The sequence below is a fragment of the Pyxicephalus adspersus genome, chromosome 2 (assembly GCF_032062135.1).
Source record: "Pyxicephalus adspersus chromosome 2, UCB_Pads_2.0, whole genome shotgun sequence".
Classification (NCBI taxonomy): domain Eukaryota; kingdom Metazoa; phylum Chordata; class Amphibia; order Anura; family Pyxicephalidae; genus Pyxicephalus; species Pyxicephalus adspersus.
The window spans coordinates 115,227,161-115,249,625 of record NC_092859.1 but is presented as its reverse complement, the minus strand read 5'-3'; the positions used below and the strand labels follow the sequence as shown (position 1 = coordinate 115,249,625).

General features: G+C 38.1%; 2 protein-coding genes across 8 annotated transcripts in view; one reads left to right on the top strand and one right to left on the bottom strand.

The window, feature by feature from the left end:
* Positions 1-11,393, top strand: part of SBF1 (SET binding factor 1) — a 59,260-nt gene extending 47,867 nt beyond the window's left edge. For 2 of the 6 annotated variants that reach the window (XM_072401972.1, XM_072401971.1), the window contains 14 exons: positions 1,739-1,816; positions 2,331-2,387; positions 2,683-2,864; positions 2,978-3,154; positions 3,343-3,444; positions 3,574-3,759; positions 3,882-4,008; positions 4,100-4,230; positions 4,323-4,550; positions 4,973-5,080; positions 5,240-5,454; positions 6,189-6,276; positions 7,482-7,613; positions 7,705-11,393. In XM_072401972.1, the coding sequence (XP_072258073.1) occupies positions 1,739-1,816; positions 2,331-2,387; positions 2,683-2,864; positions 2,978-3,154; positions 3,343-3,444; positions 3,574-3,759; positions 3,882-4,008; positions 4,100-4,230; positions 4,323-4,550; positions 4,973-5,080; positions 5,240-5,454; positions 6,189-6,276; positions 7,482-7,613; positions 7,705-7,803 (1,910 nt within the window). In that variant the 3' untranslated portion in view covers positions 7,804-11,393. The remainder of the gene's footprint in view (positions 1-1,738; positions 1,817-2,330; positions 2,388-2,682; positions 2,865-2,977; positions 3,155-3,342; positions 3,445-3,573; positions 3,760-3,881; positions 4,009-4,099; positions 4,231-4,322; positions 4,551-4,972; positions 5,081-5,239; positions 5,455-6,188; positions 6,277-7,481; positions 7,614-7,704) is intronic. The other 4 variants (XM_072401974.1, XM_072401973.1, XM_072401976.1 and 1 more) reach the window with 2 other exon arrangements.
* Positions 11,394-14,541: 3,148 nt separating this feature from the next.
* The window catches only part of PPP6R2 (protein phosphatase 6 regulatory subunit 2), a 51,357-nt gene continuing 43,433 nt past the window's right edge, over positions 14,542-22,465 (bottom strand). For both annotated transcript variants that reach the window (XM_072401965.1, XM_072401966.1), the window contains one exon: positions 14,542-22,370. In XM_072401965.1, coding sequence (XP_072258066.1) covers positions 22,319-22,370 — 52 coding nt within the window. In that variant the 3' untranslated portion in view covers positions 14,542-22,318. The remainder of the gene's footprint in view (positions 22,371-22,465) is intronic.

The window sequence follows — 22,465 nt, the reverse complement described above, 5'->3', positions numbered from 1 at the left end:
TTTGCACTAGAAAAATCTGCACTTTTTTATTTTATTTTATTGTCATCTTTAACTACATCATCTATCTGATCATCACTGGCTCTTTGAATGATGGATCATGTGTGCTGAATTTATAGTATGCTTGAGTCTAATGACAGACATAGGCATTTATATATTTAAGTAGAGGGCTTTGTTTTTTAATTATCTATAATATAGTGCTCTGAAATAGTTTGCTCCCTTTCTCATTTTTTCTGCATTCTTTACCATTTAACTGGATATGGTCTCAGTTCTAGCAATATACAAATGGAGCCTGCAAAGGGAAAGGGAGTATTGTGTGTAAAATCTGCAGCCATAAATACGTGTAGATATGTAATTCCCCTGGAGTTCTTTAAGGAGATAATTTCTGCTGTATCAGTTTTGCCCCTCCAACTTCCCAAATCTTCCTATTGGGTCATCGTTGTGATGGGAATCTACTAACAACTCGACAAGATTTACATATAACTTTAATTACCTGGATCTATAGGTCTTTTGGTCATTTTAATATGCAGTTTTCACTAATGGTTCAGTCTGCATATGCATTTAACTTAACATGTTTTAGATGCCAGATTGGAAGGGAGATGACAAGACTTTCCGCTCTTGAGGCTAAAGGTTAAAATTCAAACAAATGAGCAGGTAAAAGGCTAATAGAGAATTATCAGTCCTGTCCAAGCTCAGGTGAGATGGTGTAGAAACAAATAAAAATTATTTTTATAATTATCAATGCATTAAGCAGCCTTTTACTTTACAGGAAAGCATTATCAATACTTCAGCTAGAGGTGGGACTTTAATTTATTTTATTGTAAGATGGCACAGTGAATTGTGTCTTCCACACCAAAGGAAGCTACCATTTTTATATTACCAGAACTGACAGAAGTTCTAAATAACATATTTAATGTAAAATGATGCAAAATGCAGAAAATTTAAAAAGAACATTTGCCTAATATTAAATTTTTCGTGGATTAATTTTTTTTCTAAGTTTATTATAAAAGTGACTTATGACAGATGTTGGATTGCTGTAAAGGGAGCTTTCATAAAACTGCCTTGTTTTGTAATATTTACTGTAAGCACTTTTATTAGGCAGTTTAATGAATGCTTTCATAGTTGCAGGAATCTGAACATCAGCAATGACTGCAGGTAGAAAAGAGTACAGGTTCTATCTACCGATCAGTTGTGTCACCCTCTGATGGAGGAGAAACATGAAAATCACCAACATTAGATGCAGTTAGAAAAAATGACAGCCTATGTGAGGTCTTAGAGCTCAGACTTCCATAGCAGACATGTCACCTTCGGATATAGGAAATTATGATAAAAGTCATCATCATTGAATGCAGGGAGGGGAGTAGACAGCTTAGTTGTAGGGACTTGCAGCACAGACCTCCAGAGCAGACATGTCACCCTCCAACAGAAGCAATACACAGAAGTAATGGGACACAAAGTTTTTCTAGGACTAGTAAGGTTTTGTTGTATAACAATTAAAGCAGAGATTCAGATTATCGTTCATATTTTTTCACTTTGTCAAGGGTTCTCTTTACTGCAGTCTGGCTGTATAAGATAATAAAGCATGGGATTTAATATTTTTGCAGTTTTCATTTTTTTAACCCAAAACAAAAAATGCAGAAATAAAAATCATTTTGTTGGTTAAAAGGTGATGGTATTCTAAGTGGTGCTTGTAATTAGCTGAGCTTTGTCCATGGAATATAAGCTGGTGTTTCTACTGCAGATTCTCCTGACAAACGTCAACCCAAACTGGGTTCTCTGATGAAGCAGGTGATGGGAGGGAAGGAGGACATTCGAGGAGGTATGATTACTAATTGTTTGGTTGTACGGACATAAATGCAGGTTATTCTGTTCACTGACCCATGACATTTACTGAGATTTTAGGGTATAGTGTGTATGGTGCTTACAAAAGCCATTCATCTAAAATAACTTCAGAACCTCATTGTCACTTTGTTTTGTTCACCTACATTTCTATTTGGACAGAATAATCTCTCTCTGCTTTCATCTCACATTTTACATTTGGAGCTGCTTCTTCATTTATATTTTGGACACCTGCTTTTAATTGGCTCGTAAGAGGATTATTTCAGCCCAGTTATTTAATGCCTGATTCTGTAACACACAATGTTCTCAGGTGTAAACTTATTTCACTGAACTGGGATATGTTATTGTTTTTCCTTTGGAAATAGAGTTTACTGTTGTGTGCCTTGTTCTGTTTCAACAAGCACCCCTCCTTTGCACTACACCTACAAACACACACACTTTCCTGTCCTCATTCATTCTTCTTTGACATAGATGCCACTTTCTCCCTAAACCAGGTTATTCAGTACGGGGTATTAGGCACCCCGCAGTGAAGCGAAGTTATGCAGAGCAAGGTCAGTGAATATATCTTGTTGGTAACACCAGAGAAGAAAACAAGTATTAAGTCCCTCCTTACCTTTCCTTTCCAGCAGTAACTTGCCAAAACACAACTCGGTTGCTGTATAAAGTCTCTGACCGTCTCTGACAGTAACAAAATCTAATCTGCCTGTGGTTCCCCCGTACCCCTCCCTAATGTTTGCTAAGCTTGAGCCTAATGTACTGACATTGCAGTTCAACTAATAGGAATAATGGATGGTTGCTGAGCCAGTTACCCTACATCTTTTCAGTATACCTTTAATATCCCTATAGGTAAATGGGGCAGCATGCGTGGGACTGGAAGACTAAGTGCCTATGGTATGAACACAGATGTGGGAACGCGATTGGCTGCAAGAGAGCTTTTGACCCCCCATCAAAATGGAGGACCCTCAGAGAGTGCACTGACACCCCGCAGAGCAGCACTGTACATCATAGGTGACAAGTCACAGCTCAAAGTAAGTCTTTCATAGCTGAAGTTGTGAAGTAATCTCTAGCATTTTAGTTTACATATTGTTTGACAATTCATACTTTGTGCATTCTGTAGTTTATACCCTTATTTCTTTGCTAGGGAGTAAAGCAAGACCCACTTCAGCAGTGGGAACTGGTTCCCATTGAGCTTTTTGATGTAAGGCAAGTGAAGGCCAGTTTTAAGAAACTAATGAAGGCCTGCGTACCTAGTGCACCCTCCTCAGACCCCAACCTGTCATATCTGCGCACACTGGAGGACTCGGAATGGCTTTTACAGGTTTGTATTATACATATACTAGAGTGCTCCTACTGGCTTTGTTGCCCTGTATATATTTATATCTAATATCTGCTGTCCTCTTCTACTTCCTTAGTGTTTAGCCTGCTTTAACGTGTTAAATACTTCATGTTTTAAACCCTGTAACTTTTTCCTGGTATCTGACTTTTATTTATGCCGATTCTCTTCAGATTCACAAGCTCCTTCAGGTCTCTGTGCTGGTTGTGGAATTATTAGACAGCGGATCTTCTGTTCTGGTTGGATTGGAAGACGGATGGGACCTCACCACGCAGGTACTGGCATTGATGAGGTTTATTATCCTGATAGAATTCTACTTACAACCTTTCTATCTATATGGCCTGAAAAGGCTAACTGCATTGTATTAAGTGAATAAAGCAGCCTTTATTCTCCTATTTTTTTAGGTCGTGTCCTTAGTCCAGCTGTTGTCTGATCCATATTACCGGACTATTGAGGGATTTCGGCTACTCTTGGAGAAAGAATGGCTTTCATTTGGTCACAGATTCAGCCATCGTGGTGCACATACTGCAGCCAGTCAGAGCAATGGCTTTACTCCTGTCTTCCTGCAGTTTCTGGACTGTGTGCATCAGGTGAGTGATGATTAACTATTTAAGGTTAATAGGGCTGAGTTCTTTGGGTCATGTTGTTTAGCAGTAGTCCTCATTACTTTTATATTTTTGCCTTTTTTTTTTACACTTTCATTTTTTTACAGATCCATTTGCAGTTTCCCTCTGAGTTTGAGTTCAGTCAGTATTTTCTGAAGTTCCTGGCATATCACTATGTGTCAAACCGTTTCCGCACCTTCTTGCTGGACTCAGACTGTGAGAGAATAGAGAAAGGTGAGAGCAGTGAATTGATCTCAAAGAGTTTAGGGAGCTCAATAGCTTGTACGCTAGTCCAGTTTTTGAAATCTCATTGTGTTCCTTGTAGGCATTCTGTATGAGGAAAAGGGTGATCGAAGGGGCCCGCAAATTTGCAGATCAATATGGGATTATATGGAACGGCTGAATAAGAAGCATCCAGTGTTTTACAACTACATGTTCAGCCCTGAAGATGGAGAGGTAAGGACAAGAAAAGGCACTGCTGTCTCCTGTTTGAATCCCTACAATATTTCTAAAACATTTCATCACTGACAAATGGCTTATTTCTATAGGTTCTGCGTCCATACAGCTCAGTGTGGGGTCTTCGTGTATGGGATTATTATACCCATGAGGCTTTGAGCGAAGGGCCTTCTTATGACTGGGAACTTGTTCAGGGAACCCGGCATGAGGAACCCGAGAAAACTGACAGTTCTGCTCCACAGACCAAACGCAAGATCATTTGGCCTTCCTATCATGCACCGCAGCGTGTCCAGCCTGATGCCATCACTTGTTTACTAGAGGTCAGATTAAAGGTTTTGTTGTATGTGCTAGAAACTTACAAGGACTTTTTTAATGGATCGAACTGATCGTACTTACTTACTGACTTACACTGATCACGTTGTATATTTCTAAATTATTCCAACCTAATGAATTAGATGGCTTCTGGCTCAGTTTTTAGATATTGAAGTCTAGTCCGTAGCAATAGGTAGGGATTCTTCTTCTTCCTATTATTATTATTATTATTAATAAACAGGATTTATATAGCGCCAACATATTACGCAATGCTGTACATTAAATAGGAGTTGCAAATGCAGACGAATACAAACAGTGATACAGTAGGAGAGTACCCTGCCCCGAAGAGCTTTTTACATTTATAGATAAGACTCCACAGGACATCTGTAATGTGTATGGTTGGCTCACTGCATTTCCTTTTTGTTCACAGGAGCTGCAGAATTTGGAGATGGATTTGCGGCCTGTACCAGAGCGCTGGAAGGAATCCTGGGATAAGGTCAAAGCTGTCCACAGGACAGAGGTCCGACATGAGAGTCGGGTGAGCATACCTGTACATGGCTTTCTTGCTTTTAGTTTGTGGTTTGTTTTCTACATAGGTTACTGGGATTTGAAGCAAGTGTAAATACTGTTGTCATTATAGCATAACTAGTGTGATCTTTTTTTTTTTTTTTTTTTTTTTCCCCTCATCCAAACACAGAAGTCAAGCGCTCTGCTGATGTCATCAAATGTGTCCTCTCAGCGCCATTCGTTAGGCATATATCTTCAGGAGAGCGGTGTGGGATCTACTTTGAACCTGAGCTTAGAAAGTGGTCCAAGCACCGCTAGTACTCCTACCAGTGCAGGGAAACTGGGAGCTCGCAACAGCACTAGTACCTTATACAATCAGTTCAACACTGCAGAGAGAGAAAACAGGTAATGACATTACAATGTGCACTATAATGCATAACAAGGTATTGTAGAGTGTGTTCTAAATAGGCCAGGACATGTGATAGAGCAAGAGTCATTTATTTTGAGTCAGAAATTGCAACTAGTGTAATGTCTAAGGTTTTTAAAAACCTATGTTTGAGTTGTGTTCTACACACAGCATATTGCAGGAAAACGTTTATAGACACTTACACTAAGGCTCAAATCATTGTTGTCCATGACGAGCATCATATATATGGGGGAATGAAATTCAGATTTTTATATACCATGGTCATGTTATTTGGAAAGCCAGCATTGTATTAATTTATATGAATTACCCAAAAGTTTGGGACAGTTTACCCCATTTATCACAGTGCTGTTTTCTTTACATGATCCCTGCTTTCCATGCACAACTAAACAGTGCTGACCCAGAGCAGTGAGGTGAATGCCAGGCACATTTATGATACTTGGATAGGCTTATTTTTACTTTTCCATCAGCAGCTCTACTTTAGCAGTATGACTGAATAAAACTTGTCCATGACACTTAACTGTGCATATGTTTGTGTGAAAATCTGTCTTGTCTGTACCAACAAATCTGTCACAGACTGATTTGTTGCCAATTTGCCTGATAAATGTTCTTCAGTGTGTGTTGTGCGGTGCTGATTGCGGTACATACAGAATTTTATTTCTTGGTCATTGGAGAAAATGCTGGAGAGATAAATGTCATACTTTTGTCATCTCAGGTCATACGAAGGAACTTTGTATAAGAGAGGAGCTTTTATGAAACCTTGGAAACCCCGTTGGTTTGTGTTGGATAAGACCAAACATCAGGTAACTAAAACAAAATTGTACCCTGTGCATTCAAGCTTATTTTATGTGGTTTGCATAGATTGATCCTTTCCATCAGAATAACACTGCTGCTTTAGTCATATACAGGCAATAACTACTTTCTGCCAACAGCTGGGAAAGTGCCATTATTTTTTTTTTTTTTACATTACTAAACAATACTGGGATCATACTGTAAAGCAGGGGTATCAAATTCTGGGCAGGGGGCCAAATCTGGCCCCCAATGTCCTTTTTTTTTTTTATTTTGGCCCCCAAAGGAATCCTAAATAGGAACTGCAGTTTGCCTGCCACTGCATAGAAAAAGCTCCGCTACTACAATTCCGGCATTACTCACGTCTATAGACCAGCGGCCCTATGAGTGGCCCCGCATTGGACTGTTTTATAGACACAAGCGATGTCAGAATTGTAGTAGCAGTGCTACTTCAATGAAGATGGAGTTTAAGCAGCGGGCCACATAATAAGATTCAGCCCCGCATTTGCCGTGTCTGGCATTTCCAGCACTCCCCCTCAGCTGTACTTTTCCTTGCTACTCCAAGGCATGGACTTGAATGGTTTGATTTTCATAGAAGAAAATTGTTATTATTGTTAGCCTATGCAAAAAGGTTACCATTTAAATTTAACTCAAAAGGCTGCAAATAAAGAGGCATAAGATTTTTTCTTAAAAAAAAAATGATAAAAAAAAATGTTTATGCCTCTTTCTCTATTATAAGCTTGTTCTAGATTGAATGTGAAGCAAAACCTCTTTGTTTCCCTATGAAAAGTGTCTATATATAATGAGAAGGAAAAATTTCAAGGTTGGCCCTCGATTTTGTCTTAAGTTTTTAATTTTGGCCCTGTGTATTTGAGTTTGACACCCCTGCTCTGAAGCTACTCAAAAGCCAAAAAGGAGATTCAATTCCCTACCATACAGTACAATGTTGGGGTATATTGTAAACTTCATTCAGCTTGTAGACGGTTTTAGTCTGTGACCCGATATCCCTATGCAGATTCAGTGTGGTCAGGGAAGTTTGTAATGTGTGATTTATTTCAGGTAAATATGAGGGAGGAAATGTTTCCTCTTTTCTGGTATTTGCATGTAACAATCAAGTATATTCGTATTCTTTTGTTCTGTGTTTTTAAGGGAAACCTTTAAATTTTCTTCTTTTGCTTAAAACTCTATATCACTTTATTCTTTCCTTCCCCTCTATTAGCTGCGCTATTATGAGAGCCGTACAGACACTGAATGTAAAGGTGAGATAGACCTGGCGGAGGTAGAGTCTGTCTATTCAGGTACTTCAACACTGGGCGCTCCCAAAAATGTGGATGAAAGGTCATTTTTTGATGTAAGTCTAAATGGGAAATTCTTATAATGCTTTCTCCATTGATTCCTTATCAGTTTTGCAATTTTACTAATGTGTTCTCCTTTCTTTGCAGTTGAAAACAACTCGGCGGGTTTATAATTTCTGTGCAACCGACCCTTTGCTGGCCCAGCAGTGGATTGACAGGATTCAGAGCTGCCTGTCAGATGCATGAGGCTTGAGTAATATCTTCCAAAGATGTCAGGATGTCACTAAAGTATTGGTACCTGTGGGGTACCACATGGCAGCTTAAAGCTGAGCTGTGTACACCGGTGTCAAGTTGCTGTTTCCTGAGAGAGTGAAAACACCAAAGCCTCCTTCAATTTTTTCAGCAAAACATATAAGCATCCATTTTTTTAGGGGGGTTTTCTGGAAGCCCTTTGAAGTCATCATAGAGAAATATCGCTCAACATGATTCACACACTGTAACTGACAAGAAATGATGCAGAGTTGAGTTATTTCCTGAGAACAGATGTCCAAGCAAAGCCCTGGTGCCCTTTAGAATGAAGTTTAAAAACGAAAAAATCATCTTTCCTTAGTTTATAGGCACCTAGACTTTTTTATCCATGGTCCTCATGTGACCTGTAATATCCTGGAGCGATTTGCATTTGGTTAGTCTCTTGAATGTTTACCTGTTGCTTATGATTGGTTTAGGAATCCTTTTCATTAACTTTTTTTGTTAAAACCTGCATCCCCGGGTTAAAATTTAGTAACACAATCTGACACCATCACCTTTATATTTAGTAAGACTCATCATTTCTTAAACCCAGATGTCATTTGGCTGTAATAGGGCTACACCAAAGGGATGGACATTTGCACAAAGGATTTTTATTTTCCAGTCCTCATTAGCCCCAGGAGGGTTGGAGCTTTGAACTCTGAGAACTGTGACTTAGGAAAACAGGTGAAAACCACTAAGGATTTTATTACTACTTGTATGTAATAGGATTTTGCTTGCTTATTTCTTCCTGATGTATAGACTGTAAAAAGAAAGGAGGAAATGCTATGTAAAACAGTTTCACAAAATATAAATATTCAGAAACTCCTGTTCATGAGCCCCAAGGACTTCTGGACCACATTGGCCGTCACCAGGACTGTGAACAAAAGTAGCTTATAGTCAGCTGTGCACTATGGAAAGGTTGCAGCAGGGACATCATCTTGTGTTCACCATGTGTACCACTTGGATTAACAGGAACTTTGATAAACCGTTAACGGTATTTTAACTCTGTGGTTATTGTACTTCATTTAATAATAATTATTATTGTATATTGCTGTATATAAAGGAATGTCCAAAGCAGCATGAAACTGATGGAGAGCTTGGCTGGGAAGAGAATGCTGAGGTTTTTAACTCTTTCACTGCAAAAATGTCCTGTTTAATTCTGCCCCACTTCTTATATATACTGTACACTAACTCAGTCGATCTTGTTTTGCTACCTAGCTATGAAATCTGGTTTGTGCACTGTTTATGGATGTAGCACACATGTATGTATCTAGGCATTATTGAAGAGGGTTGGTTTTCTTAAATAAAGTGGGGGGTGGGGGGGGGAGGGGCAAAGACAGCAATCACTGTATAGTGTGAAGATATTCTATAGATATGGAAAAGAATTGTGAAGCTCCTGTATAGTAAGATTGCATATTTATGAGCTGTGCAGAGATAACTTGGTGATTACATTTTGTGTCCTGGCCATAGAAATTTAGTCTGTTCACTGACAAGGAAGAGGTAAGTTGTTGTGCTCCCTCATAGAGCTAGACCCATCAGCTGCCACTTAAACATCACTGCCGGACTGGTAATATTGGCATTTTTCCCTTTCCTGTAGTTTCCTTTTTACTGTATATTATAAACCTTTCCCCAGACTAAAACTAATATTTATTGGACCTGCTCCAGCAACTAATAGTTCTGTATTTTTTAAACTAGAATATTGGCATTTTATAATGTTTTAACTTCTTTCCTTTTCTGATTGATATATCCAATTATGCCCAAGTGTAAATGCCGGCCAACCAACTCCTCATACAGATAAAACACAAATTAGAGTTGTTTACAATTAGACTAATATGTATTTCTGTCCATTAAGGCTTGAGAATTACCTAGCCTTACCACACAGCACACCCAGGCTGGAGATCTGACTTTTCTCAAATGTAGTATTTTATTACAACTCCATTAGCAGTCTGTGGTCTCTCCATCAGCATTTTCCTTGTTTCTAGGTGAGCAATAAAGCACAATAAACAGCTCCTTGTGCTGCTTCTTTTTTACCCAGTCTGAGCTCTGGTGTATGGGGATTGGTAGAGTTAAATAGGTACACTGCCTGGAGTTCAGCTTTTATTGCACTGCCACATAAAACCAATTTAAACTTTCCAATTTGACAAGAGATAATGATTTTTGCTCCCTGTGATAACCTTTACTGCACTGACCCTTTGTTCAGCATTTTTCTGTATTAAGAATTTGAGTTGCTGAATGTCTTGTCCTAAGTGCGGTTATATTCATTTTAATTCACCTTCATTGGAAATAATAATCCTAAAAATCATTATAAAGGGTTATTTTATATAATACAAATACCACCATGTAGAGATTTCCCCTTCAGTTGTGGTCGGGGCATTAGTCCCACTGCTAAGAAGGGAGAAATTTCAACAAGGCAATGGGCAGCACTGCACAAAGAGGTTCTTTCTATCCCACACAGGAAAAAAACAAAACTTATTCTTATGAATTCACTATTTGTGATTTCCCATGCAGCTCCCATAAGTCGATGGTTTTCTTGTTCCTATCGCCCTATACTCTCCCAGTTTCTTCTTGGAGCTCTGATTAGGTCATTGTTCATTGCCATCATTCATAAACAAGGAATTTATTTAGATGATGGGATAATAAGGATAACCTTATCTAAATACTGCTCTTCCCTGTCCTTACCAGGCTGTATTTTTCAATGTGACCGCTTAGACCTGGCTGTGCTGTCATCTTACCAGATGTATTAAACAATTAGAAATTCCTATGTAGGAACAAGCCCATAATTTAGAGGCTTGCCTAGAGTCAAGTAATGAAATCTTGGGTGCCATTTGAATCATAAGTTTGCTCCCTCCAGTCACCTCTGTGTTACTTTCCTAGATCAAGTTGAGTATTTAGTGGTAGTTTTTTTGAGTGGGAAATAAATGCAACTTTATGACCAGATTTAAAACTTAATTTAATGTTTTCCTGTAATGCAGTAATGCTGCAAGTAAAGTAATGATTGTGCTTTGTCAAAGAGCTGCACTTCTGCTCTTATACACAAGTTATGGTCTTGGTTTCCAGATGTCCAACATGGCCCCTTGCACAGTGATCAGCAGAGAGAAACTTACACACAACTTTTTTTTATTACAAGTATCTACCCATTGCCTCTGGATTTAGTTTTCCTTTATTACACTCCATAACCTATGTTTTTCAGACATTTGTTCAAAATGTTCCTTCTTGATGTTTGTACAGTGCTAATAGGATATAAGAAAAAAAAAAAAACCTTTTCAACATTTCCCCTAAAGCTCATCACATCTCTTGCAGTGAAAGGGTTATGAACACATTCCTCCACTGCCCTGTGCAGAAGTCTGATTTGCTCAGTTGGGGCAGCCATTTTCAGTGATGGGCGCTCTTTGTACATAATACAATTCTCAGGCTAAAGCTTCCTGTTTTTGTAGAATACACCGGTTCTTGTACATTGTGTCAAACATTCGGTCTTTGGTTCGTGCCTAGATATATGAAAACAGGAAAATATCCAGAGAAATAAAAAAAACTAACAAATGTTTAAAATACTGGTGTGCATTTTCTACTGTTATACTTGTGTGAAATTACTATTTTTTTTCTTAAACTATAATATACAGAATGAAGGCTCTTCAGATTTCTATTACTGAGTAACACACTAAATGTGTTGTTTTCTATTTCAAAGGACTAAAAACAAGGATTGGTAAACTGATAGATTCAGATGTCAGAATCAAAAGTGAAATATTCTGATTGCATCAGTATGAGGTTGGCTGGAAGGCAGATCAACGCCTTTACCTTTTGTAAGATTAGATCGGTAATAAGACACTTGGCTGAAAAAAAATACTGAGGTATTTATTTGTTATTCTTCAAGGGACACAAGTCCTCACCTCCAGGTTATATTGTCACAGGCAAGAGCTGTTAGGAAATGAATGCATGTATGGAAATAAAATCTTGTTTATGTATGAAAAATAATTTGTCAATGTCCTCTACAAGCTATGTAGGTTTGGCAGTAACCCCTGCAAATCAGACTGCTATTATGAAAGAAGGCATTCCTGAATTTATAGGTCAAACCACTAAATTGTCTGGAAAGTCTCCTTCAGGCTCAGTTGAAGCTTACCCAATCTTGGCTTTTACCTTGCCAAACTGATTGATAGAATATTTTCAAAGTGGTCCCTACAGAGACCACTTCAGTCCCTTCAGCCGTAATGGCCTGCTGGATCCCACTCAGCTTTTATCCTGCAGAAGTCTGCTAGTTATCCCAATGTATTGAGCATTTATACTGAAGAGCAATCCACAGATCTTGCCTCCAAGAATGACTGAGTCACCTGTAAAAGGCACAGGATCTCTTTGGTCCAGCCCTTGAAAGACAAGCACCCCCTACTTCTAACTCCCTTACTACATTTAGGGTTTCCCATCATGGAATACTCCTTTTATTAAGTTGCTGCAGGGGACAGCTTTGCTCTGTTGGGCCAGATGTGGCAAGGATCTGACTACATTCTAACTAGAAGGAGTTGACGTTGGAACCTTTTCAGGCCATTTATTTACTTCTAGTAGGGTGGTTTCTCCTTCAGTCATGTCTTCCACCAACTTGTTTCTGCTCACATGCTCTTTTAGTCCAGAAGTTTCCAGACTTCAGCATAAGGTTTGCTTACAATTTAGTTTAGCCAGACCGAGTTTCCTCTACATCACAACAACTTTGTATTTTCTGACAGAAGTTCAGGTTCCTGGTCTGGGGGATGAATAATTCTGGACTTTCACCTTTTCTGGAGTCTCTTGGTAAGAACCAGTCTATCATTATTGGGAGGAATGATAGGTTTAGGAGTCTACTCTTACAGACCCCACACCTCTTTGTATTCCAGGACTTGTGTTGAACTCAGAATGTGAAAAATGGGGAGCCCCTCATATCCTAATTGTCTGCACTGCTTGATACCAAACTGAGGCAGTCAGGAAGGGTTATCCTTTTTGGATCAGTCATGTGGGCAGATTTTACAGCAGGTCATACAAAAAATCCTCATATAAATGAGATATTGGAGATATTGTGAGTATATAGCAGATAAAACATTCTTTGCAAAAGTGCCAACAATACCAGAGCATTCCCACAAACATTTTGCACTTTTTGGGTTGATTTGCTTTCACCCTTTTCTGTTCAATTCATCCAAAACTGACTTAATGCTATACTTGCCATTACGTTATTAGAAGCCTAACATTTTTCATCTTTGCTACTAAGATGCGGTGCGGACAGGGTCTAGAGATATATTTAGGTCATTATGCTGTGGGATAAACCCCCGACCACCAAGGATATTACATGGCGCTACAAAGTATGATCCAAGGTGTAAATCTCTCTATACAGCCGGCTAGTCAAACCTGCAACTTGACAACTTTTCTTTATGGTTATGGTTTCCTCAAGCTGTTTCCAAGCAACTTTTGGTGGTGCAGTAAACTACTCATTAATACCTTTTATTATTTCCACATATGTTTTGATGATGTAGAAATCTGGACAAAAATTGCATAATGTTAGGGGATATTGCTTTAGTTTGCATGTTTCAGGTTTTGGAAACTAAAAATGGTGTTTTTCCTAAGACTTTTACCTGGTGGCTTCATTTTACCATTTTAAATGATGGCCTATCTTACCTCTCAAACCTTTTTAGATATTTGGTCCAAAAAGGATTTTAAGGGTTTTAAAACATTTGCCAGTTTCTTTCACTAATGAATATGGACAATACTAAATGCTTTCTGTAAAATATTTGTAGGGATTTAAATAAATTGATTATATTGCGTATTACACAAACTGCAGTAACCTACAGAGAGCATATTTTTTACTGCTCAGACTTGGATGAATCAGCATCGTTAGAAACTCTTATAAAATATTGACAATGACGATCACATCAGATTTTTTTCTCTTCAATTCACCAAATTTATCTATAAGTTTCCTGATGAACTGCCGGGTCACCCTTCATTAAAAAGCCCCCTTCATTAATAGCTGTGAATTCCCAATGACAAACCGGCCTTTTTGGCATTAAAGTAGACGTTTAACAATAATGGAAGGTCTCCTTACATTGGTTAGGCCTGTTCCCTGGAATTATTATTACTATATGTAGATATAAAAAGTACCTGTAAAAAGATAAAGTTAGGATTATGTTTGCCTAACACCTGTTCTGGGCATCGCTGGCTGCTAAATCATTGTCCTTGGAGATAGCCTGTGGAATGCAGAGCAGACAAAAACATGCATCACTCCATTGCAAGTCTTCTTGCAGGATTTGCCTTTTGTATGATCTACAGGACTCTGAAAGGACAAGGGTTGCATCCTTACCTAGGTGCTGTGGGCTGGGGTATATGGTTACCATTAGAATTCTACAGGATGTATAATTTTCACCTACATATAGCATAAGATTTAATAAGAAGCCTGTCCAGTGTAAGCCGTTCTTCCATTTTATCTTAAGCTGCAGTGTTTTCCCTGGCCCTGTTTAGCGGGGTGCACCACCTGGCTCTGTTTAGTGACCACCCGGCTGTTTGTGGGTACTTACTGAAGAGTTGGTTAACAATACAGGGGCCACCACCCACCTACAATTTCTTCACACCCAGCTTAAAAAAAATTCTGGGTTGAACACTGACCTAAAATTATATATCAGTTCTAATGAAGCTGCAACCTCATCTTTCAAGTTATATAGCAAACAACGGACAAGAAGATGCATTACAAAATAAAACAAAACATACCATTTATATGGAAAACTGAAAATGCACCACAAGCAGAGTTTACAATGAATATATATGTATATACAAATATATATAAAACAGTTTGCACATAGCTATATATAGACTCTGAAAAATATACCAAGGAAAAAGGCAGAACACATGGATCCTATATATATTTTATCTAAGTATATACACATATACATACACAGAACATTGCTTGGAAAAACACACACAGTCTACCCTCTGTTGCTGGAGGTCAGTATCATTAGAACAACATGGGCATCACTTTGATGCACAATGGACAGAGCTGGCACACAATTCAGTTCTGCCCTAGAATCTGCTAAGGTGAAACACAATATACAGTATACATGCTTCATGTTATCTGTCAATAATGTCTTAGATTGCTTGTCATTGTAGAAGCTATAGGTTTTATTTTTGTCCTTTCCACGCTGCATATAACTATAATAATGTTCTAATATCTTGCCAGACATAAAACCTAAATTTCAGTTGTGCTTTGCATCACAGATCACTGCCAGTATAATGTTAGAAATATTATTTTGTAGCACCAGCTCAACCCTAATGTAGATATTCCTATGATATGGTGACTGGAGAGCAGTGCTTGCCTTACCAGGTTTGCTGGCAGTCAGATAATCAGTATGCAGCTATAAGAAAAGCATTTTTCAGTTCATAAAATGTGATCCAGTCACTTTAAAATCATTACAATGTCACATATGGAACACCTCATATTAGCTTTATACATATATACACCAAAAATCCAAAGAATAAAAGCTGCTGACACTGCTAATGACATCAACTGAAATAAAGTTCATCAGTATGAGATTGCAATGGTCAAGAAACAAACACGATCTCAGAACATACAGAAATAACGTTACTGTCATGACTGGATTCAAGTTTATTTCTATTTCTACAGCCAGCACTTTGTGGAAGACTTGTTCAGAATAATTGTGTAATGACTACATGAAAATAAATGTGCGCCTTTCTACAACATACAAACCTTTCATCTGACAAGGCCTTCATAGAATTGGAATTGCTGTATTGCATCCTAGAAATATGAACTGATGGTAAAATGAACGTGACTGGTGGTGTGGATTCTACAGAAGCAATTCGGACTCACTTTTGCTTTCCTGAAGATTTCAAACATCTATAAAACTGCCCCAATATCCCAGAGAAAATGACTGACATATCCATAATATTTTTTATAAGACACACACACATTGGGCAGCCACAGGAAGTCACAACACATCAGTCCATGTGCAGAAGCTGTAACTCCCTTATAATGGCTACTAAACAAGTTTAAGGTTTTACTTTTATTTAAAAATGTAATATGTAACACCAAGCTATTGGTTTGTAGCTAGCAGAAGTAAGGTGAACATGAGTAGGATAATTTGCAGCACAATACTATACAAAAATATCCCCAGTACATATGCCCACTAATCAGCATGAAGTTCATTTTAACACTTTGTATAAAAAAAGTGTCCTTCTTGGCACCACTGATGCCAACATAGAAGAGGCTGCCTGTACAGTGATCTATGTGCCAAATATCCCATTTATTGTTCACATAATTCAAAACAATTCTGTCTAATTTACACAATATTGTCTTACAAGGTTTATATCTACCATTGGCACTGGACAAGTAAAAAATTTTACTTCTTAAGATTTCGATTTATGAAGAATCTCAATCGTTAAATAAAAGCTGTCAGGAAATTTGGAGGATAGCAGCCTTGTTTGGCATCTAAAAAAAAATTCAGAAAGTTTCATAAATGTGCGTCAGCTAGAAAAATAATGTATAGTAATGCAATATAATAAAAATAATGTATGGATTTTAATATTAGCATAGAAGAAAAAAACTGAAAATCAAGAAGAATAGATCCCAATGTGAGCAGCTACATTTAGATGTGAATGTCAAGGTCAAAATTGCTCTCAATTTGCTCCCCCTCTATCACATCCAGCCATATTGACATATTGGAGGGGCAATAAATGCAGGGATGAGCTCAACTGCTTAACGTGGAACTAAAGTCCTTCTACAAATTTTCAATTTAGGGGGGTGCTTATACCAGAAATGCGATGTCCCTTCTGTAATAAATGTTCTTACTGCCTACTCCTTGCATGTGTTAGGAATGAATAAATAATGAATGTCATCCTAGCACAGCCAATCAAGATGGCCAAAGATCATCTTTAGGAAGAAAAGATAGACTATAGTTGTGCCCCGAATAGGAATAGAAGAGTAATTGCAGGTTTAGGTATGCTTTAAGTAATCTAAATGCGTAGCTACATTTTCATAAAAGCAAATGGCCTAATTTCTCCAAACTGAACTTTACATGCAAGAAGCATTAGAAGCTGAAGTCAGTAACTTAAGCTGAGTTCACACATACTTTCTGATGGACAACAAGCATCCTTAAGCCCTCTCTCAATGACCTTTTTTTACAGTCAAAATGACAATCTCCAGATACCTGATAAACTGCCATAAAGCCCAACATTTGTGTACACTTCCAGTAATACCATATATACATAAATAAAAGATTGATTGAAAATACTGACAGTAGTTTACCTCACCGTGCAAAGCCTAACACACAAATCCTGCCTTTTTCACTGGAGAATAGGAAAGCCAGTGACAGAGCAGAGGAAAGATTTCCAGCTACAAGGTGATGATAGGGGAGAAGAGAATTCCCCTAACAACATCTATAGATGTGACTTCACCTTCTAACAGGTGGGAATTACTGACAAGAAATGCTTGGATTTCTGATTGTCTTATGGTTTAACAAAAGAATAGGATGAATAGAAAATCTTCAACCTGGAGATCATCTGCACTGAAAAAAACAAGCAAGTCTGGCTCTGATCAGGCAAATAATAAAAGTCCAAATGTTTAGTTTATCTATTCATCAGACTTGTACTGTCTTCTGTTCTAGATCATTACAATAAACACATAAAACATATTAATAAACAATGTTTAAAGCTGAATTACAGACCAACATATGCACAGTTGAAATGCAAAGCAGAACTGTCTAAGCCAGCATTTCTCAGCCGGGATTCTGTGGAGAACCCTAGGGGTTCCTTAAATAATCAGCAAGTTGTGTCTTTCAGGTCAATTTAAGTGATGTCAATGATCTTGGCTATTTGTATGAGTGACATTGTTCCAACTGGCCAGCAACGTAAGAGGCATTTCCCCACTGAACATATTGCTAATGTACAGTGAGCTGTGGATATAATAATTATAGTCAGTCAAGGCAGGATGTGTTTTTGCAACAATATTGGGAGTTTGTTACCTAGCAGTCTTCCTCTGAATGGAGTGATAGATTGGCAATTAGCAGAACATGTAAATAGAGGGTGAAGCAGTAAAGTTCCGCACACATGTCCAATGGTTCTCGCTCGATATTCGGCTCAGGGCTGATATCAGACGAGAATCTGGCATGTGTACAGCTGCCCGTCGTCCAAACGACCATCCTGGCAGATCACCATATGATGAACAATCCTAAAGCAAGGGAAGGGAGGAGAGCATGCAGCGGGGTGCCTCTCTGTCGTTCTCCCCCTCCCCTCTCCATACAGCAGAATGGGGCTGTACAGCACTCGTTCATGCTTCGTTCAGTCCTTAGTCGTTGGAAAGGATCGTGAAAGATCCTTTCCAACAACAATTATTGCACGTGTGTATGTAACTTTAGTCTGTAATTTTGACTTTATAGATTTGTGAAAAGGTCACTTGAAAGCAGCACTATGGCTACTAACTGCTACTTCAGCAGTGTTTAAGTGCCTAATTATCTATATTACATCTTATTTTTTTAATCTATAACTGGTGGTATGTATGTACGTACATTATATATATATATAAAAATACACACATACACATACATACATGTATGTATGGCCTGGAGTTCAGCTTTAAATCTGTTGATTCTACTGCTGTAACAATTTGCATGCACATGAATAAATACGTATGTTGTATGCATGTAACATGGGAGATCCAAATTCCTTCACTTTTCCAATCAATTATACAAATGAGAACAGAGATTTTACATTGTACCAGTATTGTGTTGCAAATAAATGATTTCAGACCAAAGAGTTGTATACCAGTCCTATAAAAAGCAAATCATGATATATCATTTTCAATCCAATCAGCATTTCTGTGGCAGCGTAGAGGAATTCAATTTTAGCTGATTCTTTTAAAGGAATGTGCTGTAACTTGCATTTAGATGAATTTGCAGTTAGATTGTAGGCTAAGCTGTGCTTTTTTTTTTTTTGCACCAACTAAAAGAAGAATATAGGCTGAAAACAAAATTTAATTTCAGAGTTTTTGTTTTAAGCTCTAAGCTTATTGGCTGTTTTTTCTTTCCCGATACCATCAGTCTTCCCAATCATTTAAATGTATCAGCATCACAAGGATAAGGAAAAAATTATCTGCAGAAGCAGATGGGTTTATGTCAGTTTGGGAGTGAATGGCTATAAATTCTATTGCTGAAAAAACAATGTGCGATTTACAAAAAACTAATCCCAGCGAGAGGGAGAATTTTATCTGAAAAGAAACAGGCATAAATGATACAAGACAGATCCAAACTACAATAAAGCAACCCACCACTGGCCATGTCGGTCAGTAGTACTGGGATATGGCAGAGCACATACTAATCCTTGAAATGGCAAACTAGAACAATGTTACTTTGAGGTCATTAAATATGCTAACCAATTATTAAAAATATGTGCTCAACAGCAACATTTACAAACAGCTACATACTTAAAAAAAAAAAACAAAAAAAAAAACTAAACATAAAATAAAAAACTATTATAGTTTTAAACACAATGTTTATAGATATATAAAAACTAAGGCCTTAAAATACAATTTAAAAAAGTATCCCAAATTACACATACTTTTCATGATTTAATTTTAAAGAATAAACTGGAATCTATTGCAGAGATATTATAATGATGAAGTGCAGTACTGCAGGTCGGTGATGAAGAATTCCAATACACATGTACTGATAGTGGGCCATTGTACTATGTCAATGTAATTTACCATGGGTGAAAAGCTATAGACAATTGCATGTGAAAAACTTACACACATGTTTATTGATCATAGTAAAAGCAGAATTAGATTTAAAACATTATGACATCTATGTCATCCAGCTGTCTTCTAATCTCCTGCAAAACTCCTAAAAAAACAAATAAGAAGGGTGGAAGATATCCCCTTGCCATCTCTAGTAGTTAGTAACACCACTATGTAATCTATGCTATGAATGGGGGGGGGGATAAGGGGTCAGTTTGTTGACTTTTTTCCCCACATACTAGCTGTTGGTGGGTTTGGGAGAGTCTGCTGCCTTTCTACCCACATCTGGAATAATCAATATATTTGTATATATATTTGTCTATTTTCAAAAGGAAATAGAAATTAAGATATCCACATGGCAACCTATAGGGACAATATGAATTTTACATATGTGATAATTTGACTTCTACCTGCCTGTTTTGGGTGGATAGAAGGTATTTACTATTATTGGTCATTAGGTTTAGATATAATGTCCGCATAAAACTGATAATCTGCAATGTACTGTGAACATTTTTTTCTGCAATGACTGTATTTATAGTCCTAGGAATTTTAACATTTGTATTTTTTATGTTTGTTTGACGGAAATGCACAGCGTCGCCCTGGCTGCCAGGACATCTTACATTCCAGGAGTAAATGAACTCCTGGACTCCCACTGTGCGCCTGCGTGGGAATTTTGTCATTTCGGCAAGATCCCACATAGGATGTGAAGAAAGAAGATGGCAGCACCCTGTGAAAGAACCGGGGGGGGGACAGGTGAGCAATGCAGGGTTTAGTTTAGGTAGAATTCTGCCATACTACCAATGGCTTGCTTCAACATTCAGACTGAAATATAACTGTCAAAAACCATTTACTATACTCCATCACAGCAACAGCTCTTGGCTATTCTTTAGAAATGATGCAGAAAATATTGTACATGTAGCAATCACTGGTGATATGAACCTCTGCTCCATCCTGCTATCCTTTTTACTGTAGAGAGGGTGTTTCAAGCCAATGGAAGCACTGACAGACTGCTATGATTTGTTTTAAATATCTTGTCATGAAGCTTTTGTGCACATCAGGTAAGTCTGTCCCACCAATTTATAATGAGAAAAATCCTCATGTATGTTTCATTTCTTGAGAAATGTATCCAACACCTGAACGATTTATCGAGCACAGACATTAAATATAGGGTTTATAGAGTGCAAAAGTGCACATTTTAAAAGAAATCCTCCTTGTAGATCCTACCCACAGGACAGAAAGGGGAGTTCTGTATACATTACTTAGAAATTTAGGACAGGTATACACCAGACGTTGGACTAAGTTGTCACCCTTCAAGTCCAAGTCCAGTCCCAAGTCTTTGACACCAAGTCAAGTCTCAAGTAACCAAGAATTCTTCCAAGACAAGTCACTTCATTTATCCCTATATGTCCCTATATAGAAACAGAGCTCTGATCCTGTTCTTAACAATAGGATTGCATTCTAAATCAACTGCTTTCTCTTCTGACAGCTGATGGGGACAGGGAGGAAGGCAGTGAGGCTTCTGTAACACCACCCTCCTCCCAGCCCCTTCAGCTGTCAGAGTAGAAAGCCGTGGTCTTAGAATGCAAGGAAGGCGAGGAATGCATTGCATTCTAAGTTTACCAAGTTTGCCTTTCTCCTCTGACAGCTGATCTGACAGTTATCTGAAGGGGGAAGGGAGAAAGGCAGTGGGGCTGGCCGTGGGTCGAGTTGCAAGTGGCTGGGAAAAACCCCCAAAGTCGAGTCGCAAGTCATTCATTAGGCGACTTAAGTCAGACTCGAGTCCAAGTCGTGAAACTTGAGTTCCAACCCTGGTATGCAGATGCATAGTTACATTGCTGTCTTTTTCTGAATTATTAAACTTAATTATGCACTTTTTTTTTTTTCTTTGCCCAGGGTTCTTTTTTTCATCACAAAGACAATCAAAGGGGATGTTAGGACAATACAATGAAATTACTGTGAAGATAATTTTTTTTTCAAAGCTGCTGCAAAAATTACTGACCAAACAATATCTGCAAAATTAATATTTTATGAACTTTCTGGGTATGGACTGTACTATTACCTGATAAAACAAAGCAGACCCAACAATTTAACTTTCAAACAAGAATAACATTTACATACTGAACTAAAAATGATGTCCATTTCATTATTAAAAGGTGCTTGAGAAGAATTGCAAAATAAAGTGCATGGAAACAGAAATAAGACTGTCCACCATCTGTACCAGCATCCCGTGTTTCTGGTACACACTGGACCAGCTTGTGATGTAATCGACTGTTCCATACAGATGGGAAGAGTTCATGTCTGCAAGCATAGAGAACCTTGGTGATAAAACCAGGGGATTATTGCTAAAAACAATAAGGAAGTAGCTTTATGGAGTTTGCAGATATTGTGGCACCATTAACTCGCTCATGCTCATTTTCCAGCTGTCCCATGATTCTTCTACAGCAGGGAGATAGCTATGACAACAAAAGGATATGGAAGAAGCCGCATAAGCGCAAGGCAGTATTCATGTCCGAGCATCCAAAGGGGTTCTCTTAAACATACGCTCCCACAGGCAGATTTCCAAGATGTCAATATCAGACTATTTAATTTTTTAACATCTACCATGTTTCCACTTCTTTCAGCTGGCATACAGTTCTCCAAACAAATCGGATGTTTCTTAATTTGCATAAAAGGTCCCTGGGATTAAGAGGTCCCGCCTCACACCAGATGTAGTTTGGAGCAGCAAGATTTGTGTCATGCAGGGCCATTCAATGTGGTCTCCGAATTCACTGCAACATCTCCATGGCTATAATAGAACAGAAAGAACATATTACAAAAATCAAAATTCATCTGAAGTTGCACATTTGTATGTATGTATCTAACAAGCAGGGTTGTTAACTA